General features: G+C 39.3%; 1 protein-coding gene across 1 annotated transcript in view; it reads left to right on the top strand.

Moving 5' to 3' along the window:
* Positions 1 to 14643, top strand: part of LOC139738125 (active breakpoint cluster region-related protein-like) — a 134410-nt gene that overhangs the window by 17237 nt on the left and 102530 nt on the right. The window contains exon 2 of the mRNA XM_071648786.1: positions 12056 to 12231. Coding sequence (XP_071504887.1) covers positions 12056 to 12231 — 176 coding nt within the window. The remainder of the gene's footprint in view (positions 1 to 12055; positions 12232 to 14643) is intronic.

The following is a 14643-nucleotide window of genomic DNA, read 5'->3' as shown; positions in this document are numbered from 1 at the left end:
TGGTTTGTTTGTTTGTTCATTCGTTCATGAGTTAGTTAGTTAGTAATAGTTAGTTAGTTTGTTAGTTTGTTAGTTAGTTAGTTTGTCCGCGTGCAAAATAACTGAAAAAGTAGTTAATGGATTGGGATGAAACTTGCAGGAAAGGTTGAGAATGACTCAAGTAACAAACGATTAACTTTTGGTAGTGATCCGAGAATTTTGGGGGAATTTATTAAGGATTTTTGATATTTTGGCAGGTACAGGTAGGGTCAATGAACTTGGGATTTCAGGCTGCGCATATTTGAGGTTGGCATGCGCGCACTAAGCGCGTGCTCTAGTTTCTGCTAGGGTGAGGCGCTCCGTGCAGCTGAGGGTATATGACGTAACAACGGCTTCTATAAGAAATCTGGCGACTTTCAGCACACAATGCTACATATGTACGTATCTATATGGGTGGAAATCACTGATATCTCTATGGAAGAACAAGATCAGTGGTGGAAATGAGCTGCATGCTTGGCGGAGGTCTGCGCTCTCAGAGTGCTTTTCTAGTTTATAATAGCTTTATCTACTATAGCTACAATGTACTATAGCTACACTATCTCAATAGCTATAGCTTTATTCCTGTGGGATTAAGTGTTCTTCCTCTCAGCCTTTTCTTTAATTGTCTTTCCCTTTTTCTTTCTATTAGGGTCTCTGCATATCATCAGTATTTGAATGTAGAGATTTAAGTGCAGCTTTCTTTTTCCAATGTGCAATTTGAAATCAGACAACACCACAAAACTTTTAGAATTTCATTTCCTTCTTTCAAGGAAGCTTACACCAGTTTGTTCATATGATTTTATGCTACATAAATCTATAAATGAAAGACCTGGGCCCTGTTTTATGAAGAGTTATAATCGATTATATAGTTGATTTCCATCATAAGTCTATGGCAGCATGTGTGTTACGGAAATTTACAATGTATAATCGATTATATCTTTTGATAGAATGGGGCCCAGGTAAACATGAAGTTTGATTGGACTTCAAATCTATGCCTAGAAACCATGGCAAATGCAAAATACAACCATTTCATGAATGATGAAGTTATCAAACAATGTACACAGTATTTGGGATTCCCATTCCCTGTAGCTATATCGAGCACAACTGTCAAAAAGAGTAGATTGCACTCTCAAAATGGCTTTGGTCATAAGTGGAGTGTAAAGAAGAATATTTTTTTTGCCTGTATTCATAGCCAAAAATGGCTACATACGTGGGATGAGAAGTATATCATGTTTATAGATATACAAACTGTACCAAAAGGTCTAGTGCTTGATTTGAGTCATAGTGAACTGGTTGTAATTACCGTGTGTGGAAGGTCATAACATATAGGAGATTGTTCCCAGAAGTATGAAGGAGAATACATACAGTGACATACACACACACACACACACATACACATAGATACATACATACTCACATGCATGTACACACAGTAGAAGAAGCGATTGGGTCATGACCTATGATAGGCCATCATACCGTGAGGTGATAGAGGAAGCGACACCACCAGGATTCTAAAGGTACCGGTAGTCATCTATTCTACCAGCTCACCCAATCTTTACCAAACTTTCTGGACATGATAATAAGACATTTTACAAAAATGGCAAGGGGCAATTCAACAGTGTGAACTGATAACTATGAGCTGAAACTACATTTGTTGCTAATAAGAGTGCTAGACAAACCGACTAGCCCTCTTGCCCAAAACAACATACAGGGCAATTCCGGGTCAGTTACCCATATGAGAAGAAAGAGTGAAATCTGATAAGCATATCAGTGAAAATTTGATCAGAATTGGATCAAAAAGTAGAGAAGTTATAAAATTGTTAGTATATCGAATGCAAATGAGTGAGCTAATGATGCCACAACCTCATAACTTTCAGTTGATCAACTATAAACAAACATTCAATTTTTCTGCTGTTTTAAGTGTCAAACATTATGTTACTCCTCGCTGAAAAATGTCCAAATAATGATCGATTAGACTATAGGATTTGAGACTGGGGCATAATTGCATTGAAAAAAAAAAAGGTAAATGGAAGATTTTGTGTACAAAACATATGGCGAGTTGTAAGGCAATAACATCATCAACTCATTTGTTTGCAGGACTGTTTAACTGAGAACTGGTTTGAGAGAATTAATGAAACTTTTTTCTGCTTTCATCCAATTCTGATCAAATCTTTACTGTTCTGCTAACTATAAACTGGTCCAGAATTGCCTTTTAAACTCATTGTTGGTCAAGTGGAATAAATGGGCCACTTGAATGTTTTGAGGTATGGGGCCTCTTGCCCAAATGAGTATTCATGGGAGATCCTCTGGGGTGCCCTGCCAAACATTTTGCATTAACATGTGGAAGTATTTTGTGTGATACCAGAAGTTTGCTCTCTTTAATTTTACACCTACAATTTGGACTCCTGGGTCACCAGGTAGGATGGGAATAGGCCAATTAAGGGCTTTTTACACTTGTAAATTTTTGCTTAGTCCCGTACCAACGGTGGGGCTAAGGGGGGGGGGGGGGGGCCTTAGCCCCACCGTTGGTACGGGACTATCCTTAGCCCACTTTCTGTTTACACTCGTTTTTGCCAAAGTTGGCTAGCCCCACCGATAGTCCGGTACTATCTGGCCCTGCAAAATAGCAGGGTTAGCACCGCAATTGCGGTGCCAAGCAAGTGAGTGTAAACAGAACGAAAAAATAATCCTGGGCTAAGCGACGGAGACAAAGTCTGACCCTCACTGATCAGAAACAAGGTAATCAAGGGCTGCCGGTGCGTGCATGTACATGTACAGTACACAGCGTAATCATGAATATTCATGTGGTTTGGAAAGTCCGGGGCTATGAAATACGAGTGTAAAAAGGACAAGAGATAGTACGGGACTAATTTGCCAGTGTAAAAAGCTGAAAAAATTGGTACGGGACTAACGATAGTCCTGGGTCAGAGAAAGTCCGGGGTTAAGAAACACAAGTGTAAAAAGGGCTTTAGCCTACAAATGTGAATTGAATGTTTTAGTGTTTAACGGTGTGTCTCCTATCTGGGAGATGTCATTCTACACTATATCCTACACTCTGCCCGGTTTTGTTTGATTTAAGTTTGTACTGTTTTGCAAATTATGTCATGACAGCAACGTCCTCTGAGGGCTTTCTGAATATTCTCAACTCTCATCCGTTGATGGCATGTATGATGTCATCATTGTGTCATATCTATGTCAAGATCAAAACTCCCTCATGGCAGTTCATGTGCAACTTATCAACAACATGTTCCTAGAATTTCCTGTTTGGTTGTTTTTGTTGTTTTTTTTTTGCGAATATTTTGTTGCCCTTTCGTTGCCTTTCCAAATATCCAATCCGCCGAATTTTGTTTTTTTTATGTCTGTGCACTTGAATTCCATGGAAAATGTGTTGGAATTGTCATTACATGAATACAGTAAACACATGAATACACAGAAGTTGCTATTTCATGGTCAAGAGTTGCACTTATTTGAGCATCTGACGCTACATCCGTTCAACATTATGAAAAGACACAACACCAAAACCACCTAAGTCAGAAAGTAGTTTCTTGGGCTAAATGAGTTCTTGATATTTACAGTGATTTGATGGTTAGATATAAATACACATATCAGCTTTGTGGTCTTGTTTCCTATTGCAGTCAACTACCCCTCACAATGCTTCATTAGGCTAGGGGAAAACACTTTTAACTACAAGTGTCATACCCTCAAATATTCTTACAATTCACAGTCACTGATGTACTGTGTAAGGCACTAGAAATGCAGAGACTCCAACCCCAAGCACCTTCTGATCTGGAGATTCTCCCGCCTGAAACCCCTAGCAAACGGGAGAATCCAAGTTTATGTGTGCGAAGCGCGAAGTTCAGGGTTATAGATGCTCTCTGGTGTTATCTAAGGCTTATTTTTGCAATAGCAATAAGTAAGAAATCCTTTCCAACGGGAGACATTGAGCCAGGGCGGGAGAAATTAAATCTCAAACGGGAGAACGGGAGATTTTGCAAAAATGGGTTTTCGGCGGGAGATCTCCCGTCGAAAACGGGAGAGTTGGAGTCTCTGGAAATGTAGTTAGTAACAATGTGTGTACGATACACTCAATGTATTGCATGTTTGATTTCCTAAATTTATACATTAAGCTACAAATGAAAAAGACATTTTGTTTCATGTGAAGTCCTGCTATTATTATCATTATTATTGTTTTTTTTTTTTAAATGGGGAAGGGGTTGTTTTATCATACTTCTGTGAAATGAAGTTCGAAGGGGCTTCCTTGTGTAGGAATCGGCGTGTGGTACATTGTAGGTTGGTAGGGTGGGCAGTCAGTTGGTCACTTATTGTCAATATTGGCTTGGATGCTGTAGTTTACATCTATTTACATCTTTATTTACCTACTGTATCTATCTATCTATCTATCTATCTATCTATATCTATCTACAAGTGTATCTATCTATCTATGTGTGTATCTATCTATCTATCTATCTATCTATCTATCTATCTATCTATCTATCTATCTATCTATCTATCTATCTATCTATATTATGTGTGTGTGTGTGTGTGTGATGTAAAGATTTGGAAAAGAAATTTAAATGATAACTTGTATCATCTAAAAACGTACAAGTAATGCTATGGGTCAGAAATTGACCAAAACGAGATCTTTGACACTTTATCATTCAGAGCAGAAAACTGATACATTGGGTTGATGTATGCCCTCAAGTATTTGTGACAAAGGTAATGAAACAGAATTTGAGTAGCAAACGATACCAGTAGAATTACAAATATTATCTAGCACCGCAAGTTATTAACTGTGTTCCCTACCCTGTCCATGCAGCTGTCCTCATCCGTAGTCTTTACTGACAGGAGTTTTGTTGTGGTTTTTTATTCTGAAGGCATGGTGATTTCTGATGCAGTACCTGTTGCAAAAGCCTTCCACTCTTACATTGCATACCAGTACTGCCACGTTAATGTCGGTCCTTACTTTCTCATACAGTAGAGCATGTTCACCTTTGTGTTCATTTGGGTTACGTTATGAGCTCTCCGCATAGATTATGACAGTTGTTGGCTGTGTCTAAATTGGATGTCACGTGGAGATAACACATATCAACTGAATGTTATTATTTTTTAAATTCTAATCATTATCTTCATTGAGAAGAGGATGCAGTGTAAAGTATGAAGACTGTCTTTGGCTGAACATTGACTTTGCTTTGTTTACCTAGATCCAAAATATTGGTTATCTTGGTTTTTCTTCCAACGAGGAAGTTTGCCTAGCCTTGGTTGCTGAGCGGCGGGAGACTGATCTACACTGCGCCTGTGAGAAAAAAAAATGTGTTGGACTGTCATGGAGCGGCAGTCGTCCTCTGTCATTTGATCTGCCTTGGTAATATGAGGCCGCTGGGCGATATTTACGAAGGCTGATTACTGCATGTTATTCCCAGATAATGCATCATGTTGTAAAACTTGCGTGACCGTACTGCATCATACCACTGTGTCTGAATTGCATCCACGTTTACGTAGGCGGGGTCATCAGGCTGACGCTTTTCTCTGTGAATGCGTCGTTGGCTACTTCTCTCATTGTTGTGTCGGCAGATACTTCATCACGGGCTCTTGTAACAGCCTAATAAATCTGGCCAGTCAGTAGTCCGTGTCCCTATGTTCTGCTGTATGTGTGGCTACTCATCACACACTGAAGGTGCAACGATGTTTTGTGCTTTGATGGAATGAGTGAAACCTGGTCGACAAGAGGCTGTGGCTGTTGTTGTTGTTTGATCGATGAATGCTCTCACAACAAGCCTCCCAGACTGTTTTAAAAACGTCTGTCACTACAGAAACACTTTGGTAAATGGCGTCGCGGAGACTATGCTTCGTCAGTCTATTTTCGTGGATATGAGGATCCATCCGTCATAGTGTGGAGGAGAGAGTCTCAGAGCCGGAGACTCGGGCTCGTTAGCTCTCGCATGAGATCAGGAAGGAATAAGACTTCCAACACGGCCAGATCTTTCATACCTCGTGGGAAAGAAATCTGTGCTCGGGGGAGAGCAAAGGCAATGGTTGCGATCTAAGATTTGGGTGTGTGCAGGGGAAGGATGGAAGATGGGGAGGAGGACAGCCTCTTTGTCGATTGCGACGAAGACCTCGACACCTCGCTGGGGACCACGGACTGGATGAAGGAGAGGGAATGGTACCTGAACCTCATTGAAGAGAGTCTGAATGGTAGGTGCCCCTGAATCAGTGAGAAGGATGCACCAGTGGTAGACACAGCTGGGGGAAAACACTTGTTGATGGACTTTAAATGTATTAAATATGTGTATACACTGTACGTATGTGTGTTTGTATATTTAGTGATTACTAGTGTACAGTGTGTGTACATTGCATCTGTGTTTATTTGGTACATTGTATGGTTAGTTTGGACAAGGAGTTGATACCTTCTTGGTTTTGAAAGCTACATCATACTTATATGTTTGGTGTGATGTGAATGTTTGTATTTCAGTGACATGTGAGTGTGTTCAACTGTGGCATGCGCTGTGTTTTGTTTGCCTTTGTATGTATGCTGTCATAGTGTGTGTTGATAGAGAGGTGTGCGTATTTCTATGGTGTGAGATAGTACGCATGTAGGATACAAAATAAGTGTACGTTGTATGTAAAGAGAAGGAAGTTGGGAAGGAATTGTGTTCAGGCTAGTTTTACAGAACTTTGCAACTCATGGTATCTTTATTTTTTAGGGAACTGTAAGTGTTGACTAATTTGATGTATAGATGGTATTCAACATTTTTTGAATGATGTGGAATCCATTTGTGCCATGATTTTTTTATTTCTTAACACGGAGGATTTGTTAATAATGACATGTACTGCAAGTGCCAATTCAATATTGCCTCATTTGATCTACAGCTGTACCTGTAGGCGTCAGAGTATGATGATAGTAGACCTAAGGTTATTGACAGTATCATGTAGGCTTTGAAACTTTACCAGAATACAGTTCCATGACTTTCTTACTTTATAAGTCCAGTTTCAACGAAACCATCCCTGTTCTATGAGTTTATAGTTAAAGCTCAGTTGACCACAATGAGAATTTCCACATTTAGATATTATACTGCACACTTACACATAGTGAATTACTGAATCATAATTTGACAACAGTTTGAGCGCCTGTATGGATCTATTCCAAAAGAATAGTGATTTGAATCCAGGGACTGATTGTATTGTATGCTTTTAGATGTGGACTTGAGAATACCTCTGTGGAGTTTACTGTATGTGCACTTGTAATATTTCAGATATTTCTTTATCAAAGTCCTGTCCTGGGGACAGATGATTTATAACCAATCATTATATTTCTCTTTCTGTGTAATACAGCCTTCCCTGTGCCAAGTTTCTCTACACAACAGACTCATCTCCCATTAAATGAAAGTGATAGTTTTAACTGTACCCTGTCGAGGTAGTCGACATGGCTACTAGTGATATAAGTACTACTGAAAGTTATGCACATTCCCCCCCCCCCTCCGATTACATGATCGCAATTGGACTAAAATCATTCAAGCTTATATTCTTGTTGGAATGCTTGTGTTTCCCTGTAATTGTCTGTGCATGTATTTGTGTGTGTGTGTGTGTGTGTGTGTGTGTGTGTGTGTGTGTGTGTGTGTGTGTGTGCGCACGCACGAATGTGTACATGTGTACATGTTGGTCCCCAACAGTAGTTGTTGAGACTGCAATTAAGCACACGATATTGGAGTTTTGATCACTCGTAAAAAGTAGCAGGCCTACAAACTTCACAAAGTCATGGGAACTTGAGTTTGGTCTATATGGCATTGTTTGATAGAACCTTGTGCATTTGGGCTGAAAACCTCCCTAAAAGGTAGTGTTTATCATTGGGAGCAGTGATTTAAAATATGTTCAAGATATCACATTTGATGCATATGTACAGTAGGTCAGATGTGTCACAAAACATTTTACCATGTAAAAATTTTGCAATAAAACCTAGAATATAAGGAGATATCACTATTTTTTGCTCTAAACCATAGCTGTAGGTGGTTTAGTCTAGAAACATCTTTATCACAACTATTGTTCACATTTTGTATATTTAACGATACTTAACATTAATTATATTGATTCAAAGTTTTACATAAGTTGTTTCTATCCCTAACTCACATTTTAGAACTATTTTGAAGCACTAAATTTGGGTTTTTGTGTCATCTGCAAATGGTAAATAATGCCTTTAACATCACCACAAAAATTTTTCATTTGAGTGCAATTTTTGTAGCTCCGCACAGTTTACAGTAATAGTTGTGATTTACACTGTGAGTTGCATGATGTCAGTTTCACAGTTCCAGTCCAACGGCACATGTGCAGTTTTTGCATAAAGGTCACAATTTTCCCAATATTTAGATTCCATAGTTGGATGTAAAGGTCAGACATTACAATTTTGAGTGTTATATATTTTCCTGATATATATTTTCAATAAGGATGAGCCTTCTGAATAGGGTACATGTATTACCGATGCAGTGATTGTGACCTTACCTTATCACGTAGTGTTTTCTCTGAAGAGATGGCCTTCTACCTTTAGCTATTGGATTCAGCTCGTGTCAACAGTTGCAGGGTTGTTCAAACTTTTTGTTTCTTCTGTATGAGAAAAGGACACTGCACACAAATCCTGAAATGGTCAGCCATTATAACAGATATCTCTAGCATTCTACAGCTGTACCTCTCTTGCTGGAGAACTTTACATGCAAGATTTAGTGTTGGACACAGGGATATGAGAAACCCTGCCATTACCATTGATGATCCATTTGTCAATGGCATTTTGTGATCTTGGGACTGAGGGGGGTACCAGATCAAGATCGGGGGGGGGGGGGGGGGGGGGGTTCATCAACTTAGTCAGCACTGACAAGTTGCCATTCACTGACAATATCCATAGTAACAGTCAGTGACCAGAGCCTCTCAGCCAATCAAAACCAAGGATTTTGCTGAAATTGTCAGTGACTGACAACTAAATTGTCAGTGCTGACTAAGTTGATGAAACACCCCCTGATGATGAAATATGCATGTTAGGGGAAGGGGGAGAGGGGTTGAGGTTGGGATAAAGACAAGAATAGACAAATTTGTTGACATTTCAAAGCTGATTTGTATTTATTATAAAGGTTTGTATGATCAAGCTTTACATCAAGTACTTCTTTGGAAGCTACCTGATTGTAGTGGGCAGTATAAATGCCCCTCCTCCTTCATGTCTGGGAAATATTACTGTTAACCCTTCCTACTTCTCCAGAATTTTGCTGCCGAATTATCACCCTGCATCATTGAATTGCAATCTCTGCATTATTTTACATTTTCTTATTTCATGGAGGAAGGTTAGACAGAGTTTGTTGAATTCAAGTCTGTACTTAATCTGAATAAAGTATTGAGGAACTCATATTGAAGAAATTAGCCAAAATTTGCCATGTTCAGAAACATTCAAGACATTCTTCAAGTTCTGCAATAGAAACAAATAAAAATGAACAACAAATATACAAACTACGAATGAATAGCATAATGACTTATACTACCAAACCACAGAAATTTCCGTATTGAAACTTGTTGAGAGTTTTCATAGACCCTGTATTCCAAGCTACCTGTCCAGTATGGACACCTGCTTAAATTGGTTGCTTTTCCCATTTCCTTTGGTTTTCCCATTGGTCGCTTTTTTCATTTCTTTCAGTCATTGGTACATATAGGTTTTATCAAATTCATAAAGCATCTTTCTGAAGTCGATGTTTTTGGCTTGTTTGTCTGTATCTTTTACTTAAAGGTGTTTTTTCTTTTTTTTTTTGCTTTTCAGCCTACAGTTATACAGCAATTGCTCAATTGCAATGAGGACAATGTGGTACTGTGCTTAGACTAGTACTTTTCCTAAAATAAAGTCTTTGCTCATTTCATATTTGTATAGAATTATATTTAGAAACAACAGCTGTGTTTGGTATTAGGTGATCGTCAAGAGGAAAAGAAAAAAGAGACACACAAAGATTGAAAAAAAAAAAATCCGTATTGAAACAAAGACCTCAAAACAATGATGTCGCAAGTTGATCTCTGTGCATTGTATTACACGGTAAACCGTTCCTTATGCCCTATTTGTGTACACCAGCTGGTTTGTACTCACGTATCATAGCAACCAAAGCTAGCACGTGAGAGGGGCCCACTGAGTGGGAGTCAGTGCCTTCTCTATCGCCTCCCTTCCCCTCTCTTCTTCACTTACCCCCTCCTTACCCCTTCCCCACTTCCCATCCATGCCCCCCAAACTTGACCTAATTGGATGATTAAGAGTGTTAACGTGATGAGGGAGATATCCATGGTATCTAGCCAACACTTGTAATCTATACTGTAACTATTATCTCTGATGGAAGAGGAGGGGGAGAGTAAAGAAAAAAAAAGGGGGGGGTTGGGGGAGAGAAGGCCCCCAAACAATAGTCAGAGAGAGGTCTACAGACTATATCTGGGTTCTTGCCTCTTCCTCCGGGTGCCTCGCGCACTGCGTCTCACCGTTTCACCGCACAGTGGCAGAGACGTGGGCGCTGACAGCCGTTCTTGCTTTTAGGGGGATGATCACGTTCAGTTTGCCTTGCACTAAACTTGTGGATGGATGTGCAATATTTTTTATTGGACAAGGATTGCTCGTGTTGAGTAAGGGGGATACATAATGAGTAAGTACACCAAGTAGTGCTTTTATTCATTTTGGTTTATTTTTATTATTTTTTTTGTAGGGGGTGTTTCTAAAATTTGTGAGTGTTCTCTGTGTTGTGAGCTGTGCTGTCGAGTTGATGATTTAGGGTGGAATTTCTCCCAGTATTCCCCCTTTTTTTCTCGTCAGAGAATGGTCATCACATAGTTTGCTCACCAGGTACAAAGGTGTATGAAACAAAATGATGGACTTTGAAAAGCTGATATTACTCTGGGTGCATTTATCAACTCACTTCTGGCACAGAATTAAGGTTTCCAACAACTTTCAGGGAGTTTTACAGCAGCTGTTAGTGTAAAGCTGTTTTGATTATGGGGTTAGAAACAAGTTTCTGAAATGTGGAAAAAAAGTGTCATCTCAAACCCATTTGAGCCAGAAACATGTTTCTGTGGAGTTGATAAACACAAAGTTGCTTTAAATATGCCTTTCTAGCTTGGACCTGCCCACACCAACCACTGCCAACTACACATTCGGGCTCCTTGGGTCAAACTGCGCAGTGGAGCTGCACAGTGATAAGGCCTCCATATTGACTCTTGACAGAGTTGATAAATTGTGCAAAACTCGAGAAACGCGATCCTAAAAGCATTTGCAAATGTGGTTTGATAGTGGTTATTAATAAGTGTTTCAAACATGAGAAAGTTGATATACGCAGCCCTAGTCACAGGAAGTATGCTAATTCTTTATTTTCTGATATGCATTGCAGGAAAAAATGATACTTGTTTAACTAACCCCCTATTCAGATGCAAGCCAGTTTATATACCAAAACTCGATAAAGAAACGACGTATAAAGAATCATCATATAGCCGATAGACCGTTCAGACGCTAATTTTGACCATTCTGGAAAAACGTTGTATAGATGTGCAGTTTCTCACTGCGCATGTTGTTATGGCCATGAGTGACAGGTACAAGGTCACCTTTCGTGCTCGCTCCCATTAAGCCCCGCCCAGTTATACCGTTCTATGGTCGCCATACGTTCAGATGCACAATGGACACGGTGGAACGCTGATTCGTTATTGAGTTCTAGTTCGAAATGATGCTCTGAACGTCGTTTCGCTATACGTCGTTTCGTTAGTCAGCATTCAGACGTATAAATTCATCGTATAGCTATACTATTTTGGTATAGCTATACCGTTCTAGTATAGATTTTTTGTGTCTGAATGCCCTGTAAGATAGTCCCCAATATATTACCCGGCTCAACAGAGTAGCAAAAGACCACATGAAAACATTTTTATTTGATGTAGTGTCACAAATAGAAGTCTGACAATTCAAGATGGCTGGTTTTCATGCTTGCATGCGTTTGAGACAATGTAAGGCAAGTTCATATTTGGTCTATTATTTTGCATTACCGTCACGCAGGAACACTATCCTCAGACTCCGTGAGCCTCAGTCCGTCGGTGGACTCTGTCGAGGAGAAGGATGCCCTCTCGGACCCCAGCCTGGCCAGGCCCAACGAAATCACTCTCACGGATGGCGTCACGAACTCTGCAGACAAGCCATCGCCGGCATCGCTTGGAGCCGGCACACCGGGCAGGGTAAGGAGATACAACATGTCCGCCAGTTTTTTAGAAAATCCAGGATGTGCAAAGACCAGTGACCTTCTTATGAACTGAGGCCACTGAGATATAAGACAGATATAAGTGGTCCGGGGGACGGAAAACCACTAGACATATATGTACATGTATCTTTGCAAGCTTCTTTCCTTTTTCTGTGTGTGTGTGTGTGTGTGTGTGTGTGTGTGTGTGTGTGTGTGTGTGTGTGTGTGTGTGTGTGTGTGTGTGTGTGTGTGTGTGTGTTGATAGTTGTTTTACAGACTAACCATGTTAGAACTGTCCTGCTCTTCATACCTTCATTGTGACTTTTGGAGTATCAAATGCAGACAATATAAAGATGAGCAGAAAGACATTACATTGAATGGCTCTCAGAGTTATAAGATACGCCCTTTTGGCTCTCAAGGGACACTGGTGTACAGTATAAGGATTGTTCAAAGACAAGATTCATTCATTCATTTATTTCATTTATTTGGCAAAATATAAAACAATATATACAAATCATTACAAAGAAACAAATACATGCTTTCTTTAGTAATGGCTCCTTCACAATTTCTACCCCCGAACTATCTGTGCATAGTGTTTTAATGATCTTTGCCTAAATCAGTAAATGGTGCCACTGAGAAGTGACAAAAGTATTGATTTGATTTTCAATAGGATAAAATGCAATCTCACACTATTATTTGAGTTGACTTCAATGAAAAACAGATTATAAATCAGGGGAATGGAATGAACCTTAGGGTCTCACAAAAATCAGACCAAGAGTGAGAAAATTATGGCATTTTAAAGTCATGTGCTTTAACTGAATCAGCAATGTCATCACCCTGCCATTTTCCCAATTGGTTTGTATACAAAATACTATTGGGATGTTAGTAATGGTTGATTTTGCCACTTTTATTATCAAGACACCATGATTTAGTGCAAAGGACACATTAATAATTTTACCGATTTCATTTAAAAAAAGGGAAATCCAGTGAAGACCTTTGTATATTTCGGTGTGAGGTGATCTGCAAACTCTGCCAAATTTGATTATTTCGTTGCAATTGATATCTCAGATTTGTGAAAATAAAAGGCAAGCTTCAAAACCTCTACCATACAGTACAATTAAATCTGAAATTTACTTTATCCTTTTGAGCCAGAATTGAATACATTGTATGGATTTGAACTTCAAAATAATAAATTTGCAATAGGTATCTTCAAGTCATCACAAAGACAAAGTTTCTGTGATCTAAATACCATATTAAACATCTGAATGATCATAAATTTATTATCCTAGCCCTCTTCCTCATGATTTCCATCATTGCAAATTTTACATTGTCTCTTCAGAATGAATTATAAGAGAGGTGTTGCAAACAAAGGTATACTGCCTGATAGAAAATGATAAAAAACAAAATAAACAAGGCCAGAAAGAAGACAGACAGGGTGGAGGTTCATTCAACCTTTTACAAAACACTTCTTGCTGAGAATAGTTGTGGTTTCTGGAGCAGCAGCTGCTCAGTAGCAACCAATCACCTGGCAACATTGAAGTTGTTGCTATGGTAACTACAACATGATTGTGACTCATAATGCTTACCAGTCATCCACATGAAATGTGGCTCGGGTTAGGATAAAGAAAGCAATGAGCCTACTTCAGTTCTAGCATGCATTTTAGAGTGCTATCATGAACTGGGTGAGTGGGTACAGTAGACAAAAACCTTTCAAGAATAAGTAGAGTCAGGGTATTGTTTTACCAAAAAGATAAAATAGTCTTGAAACTTTTGTCCCACTGTAGCATAATTAGTTTACAATGATATCCGCATTGTCTCTGGTGTGATTGTGACGTAGAAAGGCCTAGGTTTTGAAGCTACAATCTGCTGTTTCCTTGAAACTGTTCAAGAGCTTAGGGACGATATATCAGATAATTTTGAATGCAAGATGCTTGGCTCAAATTGGAAGTGAGGGCCTCATCTGAAGTCATATCATCATGCATTTCCGGAGAGCCACCTTTATCTAATAACTCTCTTGAGTGCCATATTGTCAGCTTTGCTTCGACTATAAAGATTGACGAAAATAGACAATCAGCTGTGCGTGCCATCCTTGAACCTTCTTCTGAGGGGCTCTGAATGGCAAAATGCAGTATTTTGTTCTGTGTGTATCTGTGTGTTTGTGTTTGTTTGTGTGTGTGTGTTTGTAAAGGAGATAAAATGTTTTTGTGTTTTTTTTTAAGGAGATAAAATGTGTATGTGTATGTGTGTGTGTGTGTGTGTGTGATGTTATAAAGGAAGGGGGGGGGGGGTTATTTTAGGGATGGTACCCATGTGGAGAAGTAATGGTGTCAGAGTACTTTTTCCCTGACTTGCCCTTGAACGTAAGATTTACCTTGGCTTGAGACGTGATTACCAAGTGCTAAAGATACTT

This window comes from Diadema antillarum, unplaced genomic scaffold, assembly GCF_040938485.1.
Source record: "Diadema antillarum isolate AM-2024a unplaced genomic scaffold, OU_Dant_1.0 seq00000723_RagTag, whole genome shotgun sequence".
NCBI classification, from domain to species: domain Eukaryota; kingdom Metazoa; phylum Echinodermata; class Echinoidea; order Diadematoida; family Diadematidae; genus Diadema; species Diadema antillarum.
This window is presented reverse-complemented; position numbering and strand designations above follow the sequence as displayed.